The 16,580-nt window shown below is 46.8% G+C and overlaps 1 protein-coding gene across 1 annotated transcript in view; it reads left to right on the forward strand.

Moving 5' to 3' along the window:
* The window catches only part of SYT17 (synaptotagmin 17), an 83,324-nt gene that overhangs the window by 48,207 nt on the left and 18,537 nt on the right, over positions 1 to 16,580 (forward strand). Inside the window, exons 6-7 of the mRNA XM_047839336.1 lie at positions 1,493 to 1,613; positions 3,151 to 3,306. Of these exons, the coding sequence (XP_047695292.1) occupies positions 1,493 to 1,613; positions 3,151 to 3,306 (277 nt within the window). The remainder of the gene's footprint in view (positions 1 to 1,492; positions 1,614 to 3,150; positions 3,307 to 16,580) is intronic.

The raw sequence follows: 16,580 nt of genomic DNA on the forward strand, positions 1-16,580 counted from the left end.
TAAAATGACATCATGTCTGGGACATGGTTTAAAACTTTCAGCTAAAATTTTTTGCAAGTCGGTGTATAGATGTGCTATGCTCTGAATGCTTGTGTCCTCCCAAAATTTATATGCTGGAATCCTAACGTCCAATGTGATGCTGTTGCAAGAGAGGGCCCTTGGGAGGTAATTAGGTTATGAAGGTGGAGCCCCCTTGAATGGGATTAGGGGCCCACATTGCTCCCCAGTCCCTTCTACCATGTGACGGCACAACAAGAACCCTGTGACCCAGAAGATGGCCCTCACCCAACCATGCCGGCACCCTGATCTTGAACTCCCAGCTTTCAGGACTGTTAGAAGTTTTTGTGGTTTATAAGCCACCCAATCTATGGTATTTTGTTGTATGAACAAAGACAAGTACAGACTAAGACACGATGAAACATCCTTTAGCAAGATGTTGATCGTTGTTACCACTGGGTGGTGGGTATATAGAGATTCATTACATGGGCCTGTGTAAATCTGTATATGGTTGCAAGTTTTTACAATAACTTTTTTTTTTTTTTAATGGGACAGAGAAGTGGGGCCTCCTGTTTTCCTGGTACTTTTGGAAGTGTGGAATCAGGCTCTGGGTGAATTTCTCACAAGCATGGTAGTGTTGACATCAAAGGAATGGGTATTTTAAAAAAATGTTTTTTTTTAACATTTATTTATTTTTGAGACAGAGAGAGACAGAGCATGAATGAGGGAGGGTCAGAGAGAGAGGGAGACACAGAATCTGAAACAGGCTTCAGGCTCTGAGCTGTCAGCACAGAGCCCGATGCGGGGCTTGAACTCACGGACTGCGAGATCATGACCTGAGCTGAAGTCGGTCGCCCAACCGACTGAGCCACCCAGGTGCCCTGGAATGGGTATTTTTTAACAAGGGATGTCACTGGCTGAGTGTTGCCATAGTGAGGCTAGAAGCCAGGGCTCTGTTGTGGACCCCAGGTTGAGAACAGATTTCTTGCCCACATAGGTGCTCCCACTTCTGTTGGGAGGCAGAAAAGCACAGTGGTCGGAGTGTCTGGAATCAGCCTCCCTGGGTCCAAACACCAGTGCTGCCATTTTCTAGCTGTGTGGCCTTGAACGTGGGATTTCACTATCCTGTTCCTCAGTTTCCTCATCTATTAAATGAGAGTTAATAGTAACATGTTACAGACTCATTGTGGAGATTGAACTACTTTTTCCACAGAAAATGCTTAGCACGGTACTTGATATGTAGCATGTATTTATTATCATTATCAGTGCTTTGTTGTTACTACTGCTAAGTATTTTAAGAAAATAAAGAACTTTCTGAGATAGGTGGGATGATTGAGGGCAGAGGCTAAGAGAAGCCCAAGAAAGAGGCACCCAGTGTCAAACGATCCACCCACAGAAGCCCATTCATAAGCTGCTGGAATCACTTTCCTGCAAGCTAGGTACAAAAAGGAATACAAGAAAAAAGCAACTTCCCAACCATTTCTTTTCTCTGCAGAATGAGGTAGAGTTGGGGGAGCTGCTTCTGTCGCTGAATTATCTCCCAAGTGCTGGGAGACTGAACGTTGACGTCATTCGAGCCAAGCAACTTCTTCAGACAGATGTGAGCCAAGGTTCAGGTACAGTGTGACCCTTCCTTCCCCCTTTCCTTAACACAGCACCTTTGTTTGTTTGACATGGGGCTTGATTTTTTTTTCCTGCATTCCTGAGACTATTAAGAAGACCCTGTGAGGGTAAACAAATAGCTTTTAGAACTAGGATGTTAGACCAAGAGGAAAAATAAAGAATCAGATGTCTCTTAGGATGAGGCAGGTAAATGATGCCATCTCAGTAACCCATTTGAACTGGGGATTTGACTGAGACCACGTGTGATAACTACTGACCTCTGCATGCTCTTTGTATACACGCAGCCCCAAGGAAGTTACTTGCCTATCCAGATGCTATGCCTGCAATGCAGATGCTATGCTCCAGGTGGCGGTAGTGTGCACTGACCACACCTTCTGGTCTCTGGGCGTGTGGGGTACACCCTGATGTTTTTTTCCCTAGCTCATTTCAAGTAGACCTTGAATCTTTTTAAATCTGAGCTCTGAAAAGACTGTTGTATTTAAAGTGTCTGACTGTATAGCAAACCAATTCAAGCATGACTTTTAATGAAATGGAACAGATTCCATTCCATCTGTATGTAGCTTCTCCCTTGACAGCAAAGGATATTATCATGAAAGTAGCCAGGGTCTCTGGGACCTCTTCAGCTCAGTGGAGGAACTACTGTCTCCTCTAAGTACAGTAGCTAAAATAAATCACTTTTGCTATAAGGTGACAGCTGCATTTAGAAGACAACTTGCATTCTCAAAAACCACATTATAAAAATAGAGGTTTTGAAGGGGCCATTGGAGGGGATGGTATTAAGGCTGGAGAGTTTCAGACTCATCACCATGGGAAAGTCAGTATGATAAACTGATTAAGCATTCCAAAGTCAAACTGCCTGAACCAAGTCCTAATTCTACTGCTTACAAATGATGTGACCTTGAAGAGGTTATTTAACCTCCATAAGCCTCAATTTCTCCATCTGAAAAATTGAGATAATAATAGTACCCATCTCACTGGATTGTTTCAACAAATATTAGATAAGGTACGCAAATCTCTTTGTAAACTAGAAAGTGATCTAAGAATGATAGTTACTATTCTGATACTCCTACGTATGTGCTATGGGCTCACTGACAAGGTAATGGGTTTCTAGGGGCAGAAAAATGAGGGCAGGCTCTGGGTCTGACTCTTCTCCCACTAGTCTGATCTTAAGTAGATCATTTCCTATCTTGAGTCTTCAGTTTCTTCATCTGTTAAATGCATACAGTGCTTGACACATGGAAGGAGCTCAATAAATCTTGGATGGCTGGAGGAAGAGAGAAGGGGATGAATAGATAAGCAGCTGGATGGGGAAGAGAGAGGAATGGATAATGGACGGATGGCTGGGAAGATGGATGAACAAAAGGAGGGGTGGATACCTGGACTGATGGATGGAAAGATAAATGGATTGATGGGGATAAAGAGTGACGAAAGGATGGGTAGATGGTTGGGTTATCAGATAGATGGCAAGTTGGATGGATGGATTGAGTTTCATGAGCTCCAACATTGTATAATGCTGTGTCCGATTCCCAGACCCGTTTGTGAAAATCCAGCTGGTACATGGACTCAAGCTTGTGAAAACAAAGAAGACATCCTTCTTAAGAGGAACAATTGATCCTTTCTACAATGAATCCTTCAGCTTCAAAGTTCCCCAAGAAGAACTGGAAAATGCCAGCTTAGTGTTTACAGGTACGTTGTGTTCCAGATCCTGATGATCTCCAGGTGAGGCTATTCCACTTATTGTCCTAAAAACAGAAGGTATGTAGAGAGGACAGTCTTTAAGAACTTTATGTCTGGTATTCAGCTACCTGGGTTTGAATTCATTTACCACTTGTGAACTTGGGCAAGATCCATAAAACTGTACAGCATGATTATTACAAATGTCAACTTTGGAGCCAGGTTTCCTGGCGCTTCCACATAATTACTGAAGACTTGGGCAAGTAGCTTGGCCCCTCTGAGCCTCAGTTTCTTCACCTATGAAATGGGCAATAATAGTACTTGCTTCATAGGTTTGTCGTGAAGACTAAGGGACTTACAACCTGGAAATAGTAATGAGTGCTCACTATGTTAGTTTTGGTGGCATGATCATTCCAGTAGCTTATAGTCTAATAGGGAAACATGAGGAAATAGGGTCACCTAACTCGGGAGGATTTTGAAAGCCTTCCCAGAGGACATGGTGTTTAAGTAGAGGCTCCATGTGCCACTCTGGTTGAATTTAATCAGTTGTTTTCAGGGTGTATTAGTTATCTATTGCTGCAAAACGTATTTCGTGACTTAAAACAGTGAACATTTATTAAGCTCATAGTTCCTATGGCTCAGGAACCCAGGCATAGCGTTGCTCGGTGCTCCTGGCTGAGGTTATCTCACAAGGCTGCACTCAAGGTATTGGCTGGGGCTGCAGTCTCATCTTAATGCTCATCTGGGGGAGGATCTGTTTTTAAGCTTATGCACATAGTCAACGGTTGGCAGGATTCCTTTTCTTGCAGTGGAGATGCATGAGATTGGAGGCTTCAGTTCCTTCCTGGATGTCAGCCAGTGACCTTCTTGTGTTTCTCATCACGTGGGCTTCTCCATGGGGTAACTCACAGCATGACAGATGGCTTCCATCAGAGCAGGCACATGAGGGAGCAAGATGGAAGCCGGAGTCTTATTGTTAACCTAACCTTAGAAATGATGTCCCGCCACTTTTGCCATATTCTGTTCAGTAAAAGCGACCCAGTGGGTCCAGCTCACCTTCTAGGGGAAGGGGATTACAGGAGGGTGTGAATACTGGAAGTTAGGGATCATTGGGAGCCATTTTGGAAGCTTGCTCCCGCAGCATAGAACCAATAGAAGTAATGGTTTTTATTTCCTGTGTCCTTGTCATAGGAGGGGCTTCACTTATATTATCGCTAATACTCATCATGATTCCCCCTGTCAAGTCAGTATCATCCCTGTAGACTTACAGGGCTGGGGATCGAGACCAAGGCTTAAAACCTGAGCAAGCCACCCAGCGTCAGACTGGTAGAATCAAGATTCAGGCTCTAGTCTTCCTCGCTCCAAAGATGAAGGGGTCTGCCTTTCCCAAACGCGCAGGTAGTGCTGGCATTGGGGTTCTGGCATCACACTGAAGAGTCCTGCTCCAGAGTAATCAGAAGCTTCATCTGTTTAGATCTAGTCTAAAACCCTTAGCTGCAGGTCTCCCAAGAAAGAAGGCTGTGGCTGAAAAGCCGTTGCATGTGAGGCTTCCTCTGCATGGGCTTATTGCTTCTCATCGCCAAGATTGCAAATGCGCTGTGCTCCAGGACTCCCCCGAGGCACGTTGGTTCTGGGTTTTCTAAGGGCCTGTCACCCAGAGAGTCTGCATCCATTCAGGGGATGCCTGCCCTAAGCAGACACGACAGTCCTATCTATTGCAGCCTGCGATGGCTGCTGTCCAAGGGTCCCACTCTCCCCAAGGTTTCAGGTGAAGACAGAAGACAGTGATTCCCCTGAATCTTTAAGTGGTAGAGGGCAGGCAGTGGGAGCTTTATTGAACCAAGATAAGATCCAAGCATGGAATATGGATTCCCAAGGCCCTACTGAAAATAAAGGACTTAATGTTGCACGTGGAGATCAGGAGGGGGCCCAGGGGGCATTGAGTGCCCATAAGGAAAGCCCTGACACTTGGGTATTTTACTTTACTTAAGATTTTATGACAAAAGTAGCACACGCCCTTTACAACCAAAAGATGCGAATGGACAGAGAATCAGAAGAGCAGGGGGGTTTAAATGCATGGGCTGTGGAACCAGGGCCTGGGCCTTGGCTTTATGGCCTTGAGCAAGATATGATGGCTATCAGTTGGACAACATAGCTCTAGGTTTTACCTGGATTTATTTTCAGTTCTTGGTCATCCATAGTTTTGTTTTTTTTTTTTAAAAGAATGTTCTTATTTTTTTTGCGTCTTTAATCATCTCTTCTAAAATTTGAGCATTTATTGCTCTAACAGCTATATGCTTACTAGGGTGTAAAATGGGTGTAACTACACAAGGACGTCTTGAAAGATTGTTATGTGGGTTAAATGAGAACAAGACATAATCTTTGCTAAGCACTGTGTCTAGTGCACAGCAAGCACTTAGTAACCGTTAACTATTATTATTTTTTGTTTATTTATTTATTTTGAGAGAGAGTGCATGGGGGAGGGGGAGAGAGAGAAAGAGAGAGAGAGAGAGAGAGAGAGAGAGAGAGAGAGAATGAGAATCCCAAGCAGATGCCACCTTGTCCGCACAGAGCCCAACTTGGGGCTCGAACTCACGATTTCGAAATCATGACCTGAGCTGAAATCAAGAGTCAGATGCTAAACCGATTGAGCTGCCCAGGTGCTCCAGTAACTGTTAATTATTATTTAAAAAAAATTTTTTTTAACATTTATTTATTTTTTGATAGAGACAGAGCGTGAGCGGGGGAGGGGCAGAGAGCGAGGGAGACACAGAATCCGAAGCAGGGTCCAGGATCCCAGCTGTCAGCACAGAGCCGGACGCGGGGCTCGAACTCACGGACCGTGAGATCATGACCTGAGCCGGTCGGACGCTTAAACCACTGAGCCACCCAGGCGCCCCTGTTAATTATTATTAAAAGGCAGTTTTGCTCTCTTCTTCATCCGCCTTCTAGTCCCTTAAGTCACCCTTAATCTCCCTTAGTCTCCCTTAAGTCACCGGTCACCACCTGGTATGTATCATTTCACACTTTCTTCCTTATTCACACAAACATCATCCACATACAGAAAATTCAGCTCCTTTAAGAAGTTATTCATTAGGGATATCTGGGTGGCTAGTCAGTTTAGTGTCAGATTCTTGATTACGGCTCAGGTCATGATCTCAGGGTTTGTGAGTTTGAGCCCGGCGTCCAGCTCTGTGCTGACAGTGTAGAGCCTGCTTGGGGTTCTCTCTCTCCCTCTCTCTCTGCCCCTCCCCCCTGCCGAAATCAATAAATAAACATTTCTTTTTAAAAAAGAAGTTATTGGGGGCGCCTGGGTGGCGCAGTCGGTTAAGCGTCCGACTTCAGCCAGGTCACGATCTTGCGGCCTGTGAGTTCGAGCCCCGCGTCAGGCTCTGGGCTGATGGCTCAGAGCCTGGAGCCTGTTTCCAATCCTGTGTCTCCCTCTCTCTCTGCCCCTCCCCCGTTCATGCTGTCTCTCTCTGTCCCAAAAATAAATAAACGTTTAAAAAAAAAAAAAAAAAAGAAGTTATTAATTCAGGAAGTATGTATTGAGCACGTGTGCTGTCCCAGACACTGTTTCCGAGGGCTGGGAATATAGCAGTGAACAAAACAGCCCCTGCTCTTCCTGCTCTCATGGAGCTTTTGGGACTGTTCTGTGGACACTACTCTGAAACTTGCTTTTGTTTCATTAACAAACGAATGTGTGCAGTCCCTCCAGGTCAACGCAAATGTTAGTGGGCCTAGCTCCTTATTTTTTATAATCGCATTATATGCCGTCCCCTGGTATAGTACAGTAACAGCAGAGATTACACATAGTGGGGAGCGAGGGAGGGTGTGGGAAGGCCAGGGGCATGTGACAGAGCTTGAGATAATGTGGTAAGAACCTTGCAGCAGAAAAATACCCAGAAGGACAGAAAGTTTTGACATCCGTTCAGAGGTGTTTTGAAGCCTTGAGTGCCATATGTGAACACCGTAGGGCAGAAGCCTCAAACTGGGGCAGCTCTCCTGCCCCCACCCCCATACAGCTCTCAGTCACCCCCCTGCACTTATGGTGACAGTTATCAGACAAGGCCCGTGCTCTCCATTTGTGGAAGACCTGCTTCTCTTGTTTAAATGTTGGGGTTTTTGAGGGGTGCCTGGGTGGCTCAGTCGGTTGAGTATCTGACTTGGGCTGAGGTCATGATCTCACGGTTCATGAGTTCGAGGCCCCGTCAGGTTCTGTGCTGACAGCTCAGAGCCTGGAGCCTGCTTCTGATTCTGTGTCTCCCTTTCTTTCTGCCCATCCCCTGCTCATTTTCTCTCTCTTTCTCTCTCAAAAATAAATAAACATTTTTCAAAAATTTATAAATGTTGGGGTTTCAGGCTCCTAGCTCGAGGGCACCTCTTGCCAGCTTAAAGCCCATTGAAAATATTCTTTCTAGAGAAGGAAGAATCTCAGGTCTCCCTGCCTTCTTCACTAAGGGATTCTTAACTCTGGCTGTATGTACTTCAGAATCGACTGGGAGCTTTAAAGTGCTACCAATGGCCAGACCCCACTCCCAGAGACTCTGACCAACTGGACTGAGTCTGGGGTCTCAGCTCTCTCTCTGTATATGTGTATGTGTATTTTTAAAGCACCCCAGATGTTTAAAGCAACGCAGTCAGGGTTGAGAACCATAGCTGTGAGTGGAAATCCCAGCTGGGATGGCATTTTTCATGAAGGGCCCTGGCTGCAATAATAAAAGAAATACAGACTGAACTAGTATCTATCTAGGCAATTGAGGAATTGTCCTGAATTCAAATCTAGAATGTTCTAACTTGCTTTATTTATCAGCTAGGGGAAAGAGCTGTCACCTCCAGGCTAAAGATCTGAAACCTACCTATTAGCTTGTTTCCAAACACTTCCCAACCAAAGTAAGGTTGATCTGCACTTTGAGCATTTGTGGAGAATCCTGGTAAAAGCCTGTAATTAGCTGGCGGGTGGGGCTTTCTTGGCAGTTACTTTCCTGTGTGGGATGAGGGTTCTTCTGCAGTTTTCAATCAGGTGACTTCTGCAGCTGAAGTTTAAAAAGGGGGTGTGGGGTGGCTTTTCAACTCATGGGGGAGAAACATGCAGCCCAAAGGTCTTCCGGGGAAAGTAAAGTGGATTTGGCCACTGTGGTTAGTGGGCTATTATTGGAAGTGGGGGAAGAAAAGAAGGAAAAATAGAAATGCAGATTGATGGTGCCTCTGCAAAAAATTAAAAATAGAATTACTATGTGATCCAGCAATTGCGCTCTGGGTATATCCCCAAAAGAATCGAAAACGGGACTCAAAACAGACATTGGCGTATCCACGCTCATAGCGATATGATTCCCAGTAGTTAGAAGGTGGAAGCAGCCCAGGTGTCTGTCAATAGATGGCTACATGGATAAACAAAATGTGACCTGTCCCTTCAGTGGACTGTTATCCAGCCTTCAAAGGAGGGAAATGGTGACGTGCTACAAAGCGGATGAACCTTGAACGCATCCTGCTACATGAAATAAGGCAGATATGAAAGGTCAAATGCTATATAATTCCATTTATATGAGATGCCTAGAGTAGACAAATTGATAGAGGCAGAAAATAGAATAGAGGTTTAACCGGGGCTGGGTGGGGAGGAGAATGGGGACTAATTTGTTGGCGGGTGTGGAATTCTAGTTTGGGAAGATAAAAGCTTCTGGAGACGGATAGTGCGGTGGTTCTGCCACAATCAGAATCATCTCAATGCCACTGCATTGAATACCTAAAAGTGTGTAAGTGTAAATTTTATGTTGCGCATATTTTATGACAATTTAAAGAACAAAAACAAGAAATGCAGCTGGAGCTCCACAGAACGCAGGCGGTTCAGAGTAGTACGTGGATGCTGAGGCTGGCCCCTTGCCGACTGTTTTCCTGAGAGAAGTCCCTGCCCTTTTATTGTCACTTGAACGACCTAAATGTCATGGTTAGGGGCCACACCCTGGAGCCAGATGCCCAGGGGTTCGTTCTATGATCTTGGCGCTTGCCTTGACCTCTTTTTTGCCTCACCTTCCTCATCTGTAAAATGGGGATAATGGTTCCTACATCAGTAGATTATTGTCAAGTCCAAACTGGGTTAATAATGTATACAAAGGCATAGAATGGTGCTTGGCTCAGAGAAAGTGCCCCATCAGTATAGCTATTATTATTATTACTCAGAAGACACCATATTTATATAGCTAGGTCCACCTTAAGGCTTTTCTGAAAAAAAGCAGGGCAGTACACACAAATAAATAATATTTTCTACCCACTTGCTAAACTTAAAGTCAGAGTTTCTGTGGAAAACCCAAAAAGGGAAGGAAAACTTATTTTATAGGGGCGCCTGGGTGGCTCAGTCAATTAAGTGTCCGACTTCGGCTCAAGTCATAATCTCCGGTTCATGGGTTCAAGCCCTGCGTTTGGCTCTGTGCTGACAGCTCAGAGCCTGGAGCCTGCCTCAGATTCTGTCTCCCTCTGTCTGCCCCTCCGCTGCTGGTGCTCTATCTCTCTCTCAAAAATAAAATAAACACTTAAAAAATACATATATTGGGGTGCCTGGGTGGCTCAGTCGGTTGAGCATCCGACTTTGGCTCAAGTCATGACCTCACGGTTCGTGGGTTCGAGCCCCACATCAGGCTCTGTGCTGACCGCTTGCTCAGAGCCTGGAGCCTGCTTCAGATTCTGTGTCTCCTTCTCTCTCTGCCCCTCCCCCGGTCACACTTTGTCTCACTCTGTTTCTCAAAAATAAATAAATGTAAAACAATTTTTTTGAAAAAAAAAAATTACATATATTATGTTGGGACTTTAAAAAATCCTGAGGCCCAGGCCTCAGGCCAGAGCAACTGAATGAGCCAGAGCATCTGTGTTTGGGGAAGGAGAAGGGGGTGTGTGTTTCACGGCTCCCCAGGTGATTCTCTTGCACAGCCTAGGTTAGCAGCATTCGCCCACACTGTTCTGCCTCCCTCCTCACCCCACTGTCTGCTTGGAGGCCTCCCAGGCCTCTCTTTGAGAGTGAGTTCCAAGGCACCTGGTCTGCTTCCATAATTGCTTGGCTTTCTGCAGCTCTAGCATCAAATTAGTTCATTGAATCTGCTGGTATGATGAGGTGGGCGGGGTCACGTGGTGGAGGGTGAGATAGAAGGTCTGGAGCGATGCTGCTACCTTCGCGCCTGGGAAGACTTCAGGGCTGATCGGGCAGTGGAGGACCCGCTGGAAAAAGTGTTGGGGTTTGGGAAGCAGGACATTGAAGAAGCCGAGGGCTTCCAGCTGAGGACAGGAGAGGAGGCCAGTCTGAGAGGAGCAGAGCCTTTCTGCGAGAGCCAGAAACTCCCTCGAGATGGAGAGACGCTGTGGGCTTGTTCGGGGCCACAGATGTTCCCCAGCATCTGGCCTCAGCCCACCTCTGCCACGCCTCCTCTCCAGCCTCCCCACAGCCTCTGTCTCCTCTCCCTGCCCAACTGACTGGGCACCAGGCGCAGCTCTGCCTCCTAGAGAAACGGGTGCACAGCCATTCAGAGTATAGATCGGGGTGACACGCGGCTTGGTTCACATAACACCCTTACCATGTAGCAAGTGCATGTGACCTTGGGTCAGGGACGTCCCTTTCCCGAACCTCAGTTTCCTCCTCTTACACCCTTCCGACCTCAGTACATCATATAAAAAGCTTTACACGGTGCCTTGTACACAGTTTGTGCTCCGTGAATACCAATGTGATGGTGACGGTGATGATGACGGATGATGCCATAGAGGAGCGGATGGACTCTGGAGTTATACAGACTTGGACTTGAATCTTGGCCCCACTGTTAGCCAGCTGTGTGACTTCAAGCAGAGGACTCCACCCCTCTGAGTCTAGACTTTCTCTTGTGTAAAATGTAGCAAATTATTCCTATGATGGGAAGTAAAGGCAAATCAGCATGTGGCCTTGTCCACCCCAGAAATAGCCCCTTGGAAAATCATGCCTGTCGTTTGAATAATTCCAGTGTGTAAGAGTTGAAATGCTGGCGCTTTTGAGGTTAATGGCTCGGCCCGGCTGCCTGTGGCTGTCTCCCTAGCCTAGCTCCCTCACCTAATCATCGTCACCCCAAAGCTGCCAGCTGGTACAGTGTCCACGAGCCAGGGATTGACACGAAAGCTGTGCCAACTCAGCCATAGAACCAGACCGGCTTGTGCTCCCTGAAGTGCCCTGGGGTTGGCAGTGTGTGGGAGGACCCGGCGGTAGGCGCTTGGCTCCAGCCAAGACCCAGATCCGGTCACAGGAAGCGAGTGGCCGAGCATGGAGACCAAAGCCTCCGCTTTCTGGACAGAGGGTAATGAAAGTGGGCCCCTGTGGGCCAGAGGAAGATTGCAGAGAGGAAGGCAGCCCCAGAAGGAAGCCCATGAACTTACATATGAACTCCTGGGCTCACCCCGAGCTGCTCGTGAGTGGATATGACCCTAAGCAGTACATGGGAGACTTTGAGAACCGAACTACAAAGTGTAGACTACCACCCGGGTCTGGAGCTGGCCCCTTGGGGACAGATAGGAATAGCACTGAAAAGACCTTGAAAACTAACTGACATTGGAAAAACAGCATATAGAAGGCGGGTTAGAACATGCGGTCTGAACCTAACCTAGTCAGTTGCCTGATGCAACTGAAAAACCAATATATTTAGAAGGATTTATTTATTTATTTATTTATTTATTTATTTATTTATTTTAAAATAATTTTTTATTATTTTCATTTTTGAGAGAGAAAGAGAGTGGGAGCAGGGTAGGGGCAGAGAGAGGGAGACAGAAGATTGGACGCAGGTTGCAGAGCCTGATGCAGGGCTTAAACTCACAAACCACGAGATCATGACCTGAGCTGAAGTTGGATGCTTAATCAATTGAGCCACCCAGGCGCCCCTATTTAGAAGGATTTAAACACGACCTAGAGTCTCATGATATAATATTCAAAATGTCCAGGATACACTGCAGAATGACCTGGTTCACAAAGAACCAGCAAAGTCTGGCAAATTGTCAGAGGAAATATAATCAGCAGGCACCCACTGCAAGATGACCCAGATATTGGAATGATCACACAGAGACGTTAGAGAAGTTCTTACAACCATGCTCCAAGAAGTAAGCGTGAATCCTCTTGGAAAGAATGGTATGGAGAGAATGTTGCAGGTTAGTAGAGAAACAGAAAAAAGAACCAAGTGGAAATTTTCACACGGCAAAGTAGAATGACGAATCAGATATTCACTGGATGGGCTCAAAGGCAGAATGGAGATGATGGAGGAAAGAGTGAACTTACAGACAGATCAAGAGAAATGATGTACTGTGATCAGCAGAGTAAAAAGATTAGAGGGAAAGAGGAACAGAAGGGGAAAAGAGAGAAGTATGGTGGGGACCATCAGGATGGGAGTGGGGGACTTACCCCCCAGACGTCCCATGAGTTCCTTACCAGGTTGCTGGACCACTAGCTCAGGGGCCCCACGACTGTCCTTCCCTTCCCAGAAAGCATTAGCAAGTCACGAGGAGGCAGTATCACGCTGTGGTTGAATTCAGCCAGCCCTGCCCTCAGACCGTGACTGTGGGTAAGTGGCTTTGCCTTGGTGAGGCTCAGTTTCCTTGACTGAATAGTGGGGACATTATATTTATCGTGAAACCCCTGTGAGTTCATTGTCTCATTTGGTTTCAATAAACTTATAAAGTGGCCATTATTCATTGGGGAAACTGAAGCTCAGAGAAAGGGATTGCAGTGAGTCGAGCCAACTGCAAAGTCTGCGAGAATGGTCCCCACAAGACTGCCCTGTTCTCACTTCAGACCAGCCGGCTAGAAAGTCAGGTCCCTGTGACCGTGCAGTTTCAATGATGCACAAGAATGACTCACAGGACTCCAGAAAGTGTTACTTATGACTACGGTCTCATGGTGGCAGAAGGGCACAAATGAAAATCGGCCCAGGAAGGAGACACACAGGGCAGAGTCCAGAACGGGTCCAGATGCAGAGCCTCCGGTCATTTTCTCCGCAAGGAGTCCTGGATGGCGCTGCCTCTTCCTGGTCACTAGGTGTGCACTGTGCATAGAATGTTAGCAATTAGGGGAGTTCACCGAGTCTTTGGTGTCCAGAACTTGTACTGGGGCTCCATCTTGCACTCTTTGACAGCTGAACTTCAGCCTCCAGCACCTCCCAGAGGTCCAGCTAATACCTCTCATCATCAGTTCCTCCAGGAGACCCCAAAGCTCTCCCCATAAATCACATTGTCCAGTGGCCAGGGCCCTGAGGCAAACACAGCCCCTGCAGGATATTCCAGAAACCCGGAGATCACCTCCCAGGAGCCAAGGGCATAGACAAGATCACTCTGTGGACACAATGAATTCTTTACTACGTAGGAAATAACTGGTCACTTGGGCCACGAGGTCATCCATCTGGTGAATGGTTGGGCCAGGCTTCCAACCCAAGTTGTTTTGTTCCCAAGTCTTCCTCACTCTTAACCAACTACACTTTGATAACCGTGTGAATCTCCTGGTGATCTTGTTAAAATGCAGATCCTGACTCAGTAAGTCTGAGAGAGACCTGAGCCTCTGTGTTTCTAATAAGCTCCAGGTAACACTGATGCTGGCCTGAAGAGCACGCTCTGAATAGTAGGAAGACACTTCACCTGTTCTCCCAGCTTACTCCATTATGTCCAGGGCACAGAAGGCAGTGTGAGTTTGGAAAAAAGTACCACAGGGCAGGTCAAGTAGAGGATGTAGGATGAGAAGCTCACTTTTTTTTCCTAAGTGCCTTGAGAAGCCCTTGGAGGGTATTTGGCCAGGGAAGTGCTATGATCATGTTTTAAAGTATCAGTCCAGGGGCGCCTGGGTGGCCCAGTCAGTTAAGCGTCTGACTCTTGATTCCAGCTCAGGTCATGATCACAGTGGTTTGTGGGTTCAAGCCCCACATCTGTGTTGATGGCAGAGCCTGCTTGGTATTCTGTCTCCCTCTCTCTCTGCCCCTCCCTTGTGCGCACTCTCTCTCTGTCTCTCTAAGTAATAAGTGAACATTTAAAAGAATTAATAAACTATCACCCCAGCTGTTGAATGGAGGATGGTGTTGTCAGAAGGCAAGAGGGGGAGCAAAGAGACCTTATGGAAGGCTACAGTGCTGGTCAAAGGGACAGGTGATGGTGGCTTGGACCACAGAGGTGGCAAAAGGGGGTTCAAAAAAGTAACAGTGAGATCTAAGGTAGGAGGCAGAGTGAACAGAAAGTGCTCATGGTGTAGATGTAAAGGACACTCCTCTATCTTGGCAAGCTCCTTAACTCCTCTGAATGAACATTTCCTTGTCTGTAGATTTCAGTCTCCCAACTCTTAGAGTGTCATGGGGACAAAAGGAAATGATGTACGTAATGTTATTAGCACAGCAGTTGGCCCTTAGTAAGGGCTCGGTGGATGTGACATTGAGCCTGGATGTGGGCATAGGCAGTCAGCAGATGGAAGCAGACGCCTGGCTCTCCTGGCAGAGCACTCCCACCTCACTTCTCCTCCGGAGAGCTCCTTGAGGCTGCCAGAGTCCATCCACCCAGGTGGTAAAACTTGGCTGGATCTTAAATATTCATTTTGGGTTCTGGTGGCAGCCTTTAAAGACCAGGCCAGCTGCCAGGGCTCCTGGGGATTTTTACTCCATTTGCATGGTTGTTTAATGTGTTTGGTGCCTTTGGAGGGAACCTCATTCCAGGCAAATCTCCATGGGGGAAAGCATCAGGGGGCTGGGGATTTATCCAACCACACGTGTCCCTGCAGAGCCTCAGCAAGGAGTGGGAAAGGAGAGCCAGTGAAGGCCAGATTCAGCCTTGCCTTGTGCTTCAGTGCTGGCGAGAAGCCGCCGGGCTCAGCAGCCAAGGCCAGCACCTGGTGGCTGTAAGACGAAGGCTTGCTGGTGGAATAAACCAGACACCATGAATATCCTTTCCGGAGAGTCCTTCTGTCCATTCTTTGTCTTGACTGCACCAACCCAGAGCTGCTCGTGTGGGAGAAGGCTTAACCTTTAAAACACTAGGGACTGTGGGGCACAGGCTGAGTGTCCCTTATCTGCCTGCATCGCGGGGAGACCTTGTGGATCAAGCTTTGGCTTAGAAGTCAGAGAACCAGATCCAAAGAGCGTGGTAACTGAATCATCTCAAGTAGGACCTTTTCATGCTGTTGAACGTCCATTTTCCACCTGTCAGATTTAAATAACATCTACCTGGAGGGGGCATCTGGGTGGCTCAGTTAAGCGCCTGACTTCAGCTCAGGTCACGATATCACAGTTCGTGAGTTTGAGTCCCACATTGGGTGAGCTCGAGCCTCACTTTGGGTGAGCCCCACTTCTCTCTCCCCCTCTCTCTGCCCCTTGCTTGCTTGCGCCTAAAATAAAATAAAATAAATAAAATGAAAATATAAAAACATAGGTCTACCTCAAGGTAGCTCATTCCGTCTTTAGCAATGATAGCAAACACATACATGGCACTTCCTGTGTGCCCAGCACTGCTCTGAGTGCTTCACATGAATTAACTCATTTAATCTTCATGGCACTGTGACATAGGAATTGCAATTATGTTATGAAGGAGGAACCGAGGCACTGATTGGGGAAGTACTGTGCTCAAGGTCTTCTGGGTCCAGAATCTGGACTCTCGGTCACTGAGTTACACAGCCTCAAATATTTATCAAGCCCCTACTATGTTGAGGTGCTGTGCTAGTTGCTAGAGAAATAGCAGAGAGGCAGAAATAACTAATCCTTTCATGAGACTGGTATGCTAGCTGGAGTGAGACAAAGAAACACCTAAGTAATTACAGAGTATGGTGACAGGGGCCGGAGCATCACTTTAAACTGGGTAATATAAGCTTAGAAAGGGCTGGCTGGGGCGCCTGGGTGGTGCAGTCGGTTAAGCGTCTGGCTTCAGCCAGGTCATGATCTCGCGGTCCGTGAGTTCGAGCCCCGCGTCGGGCTCTGGGCTAATGGCTCAGAGCCTGGAGCCTGTTTCCGATTCTGTGTCTCCCTCTCTCTCTGACCCTCCCCCGTTCATGCTCTGTCTCTCTCTGTCCCAAAAATAAATAAACGTTGAAAAAAAAAATTAAAAAAAAAAAAAAGAAAGGGCTGGCTATGCAAAGATCAGGGAGAACAGTCTAGGCAGAGGAAATGGCAAGTGCAAAGTCCCTGAGGCAAGAATGAGCAAGAAGGCGAAAGTGGCCAGAGCATAGTTAATGAGGGGAGTGAATTACATGAGAGGTCAGAGCAAAAGTAGCTTAAGCTTACTTGTTAAGCTTAGATGACAAGTATTTCTTTCTCTTTTATTTAAGTTTATTT

This window comes from Prionailurus viverrinus, chromosome E3 (genome assembly GCF_022837055.1).
Source record: "Prionailurus viverrinus isolate Anna chromosome E3, UM_Priviv_1.0, whole genome shotgun sequence".
NCBI lineage: Eukaryota > Metazoa > Chordata > Mammalia > Carnivora > Felidae > Prionailurus > Prionailurus viverrinus.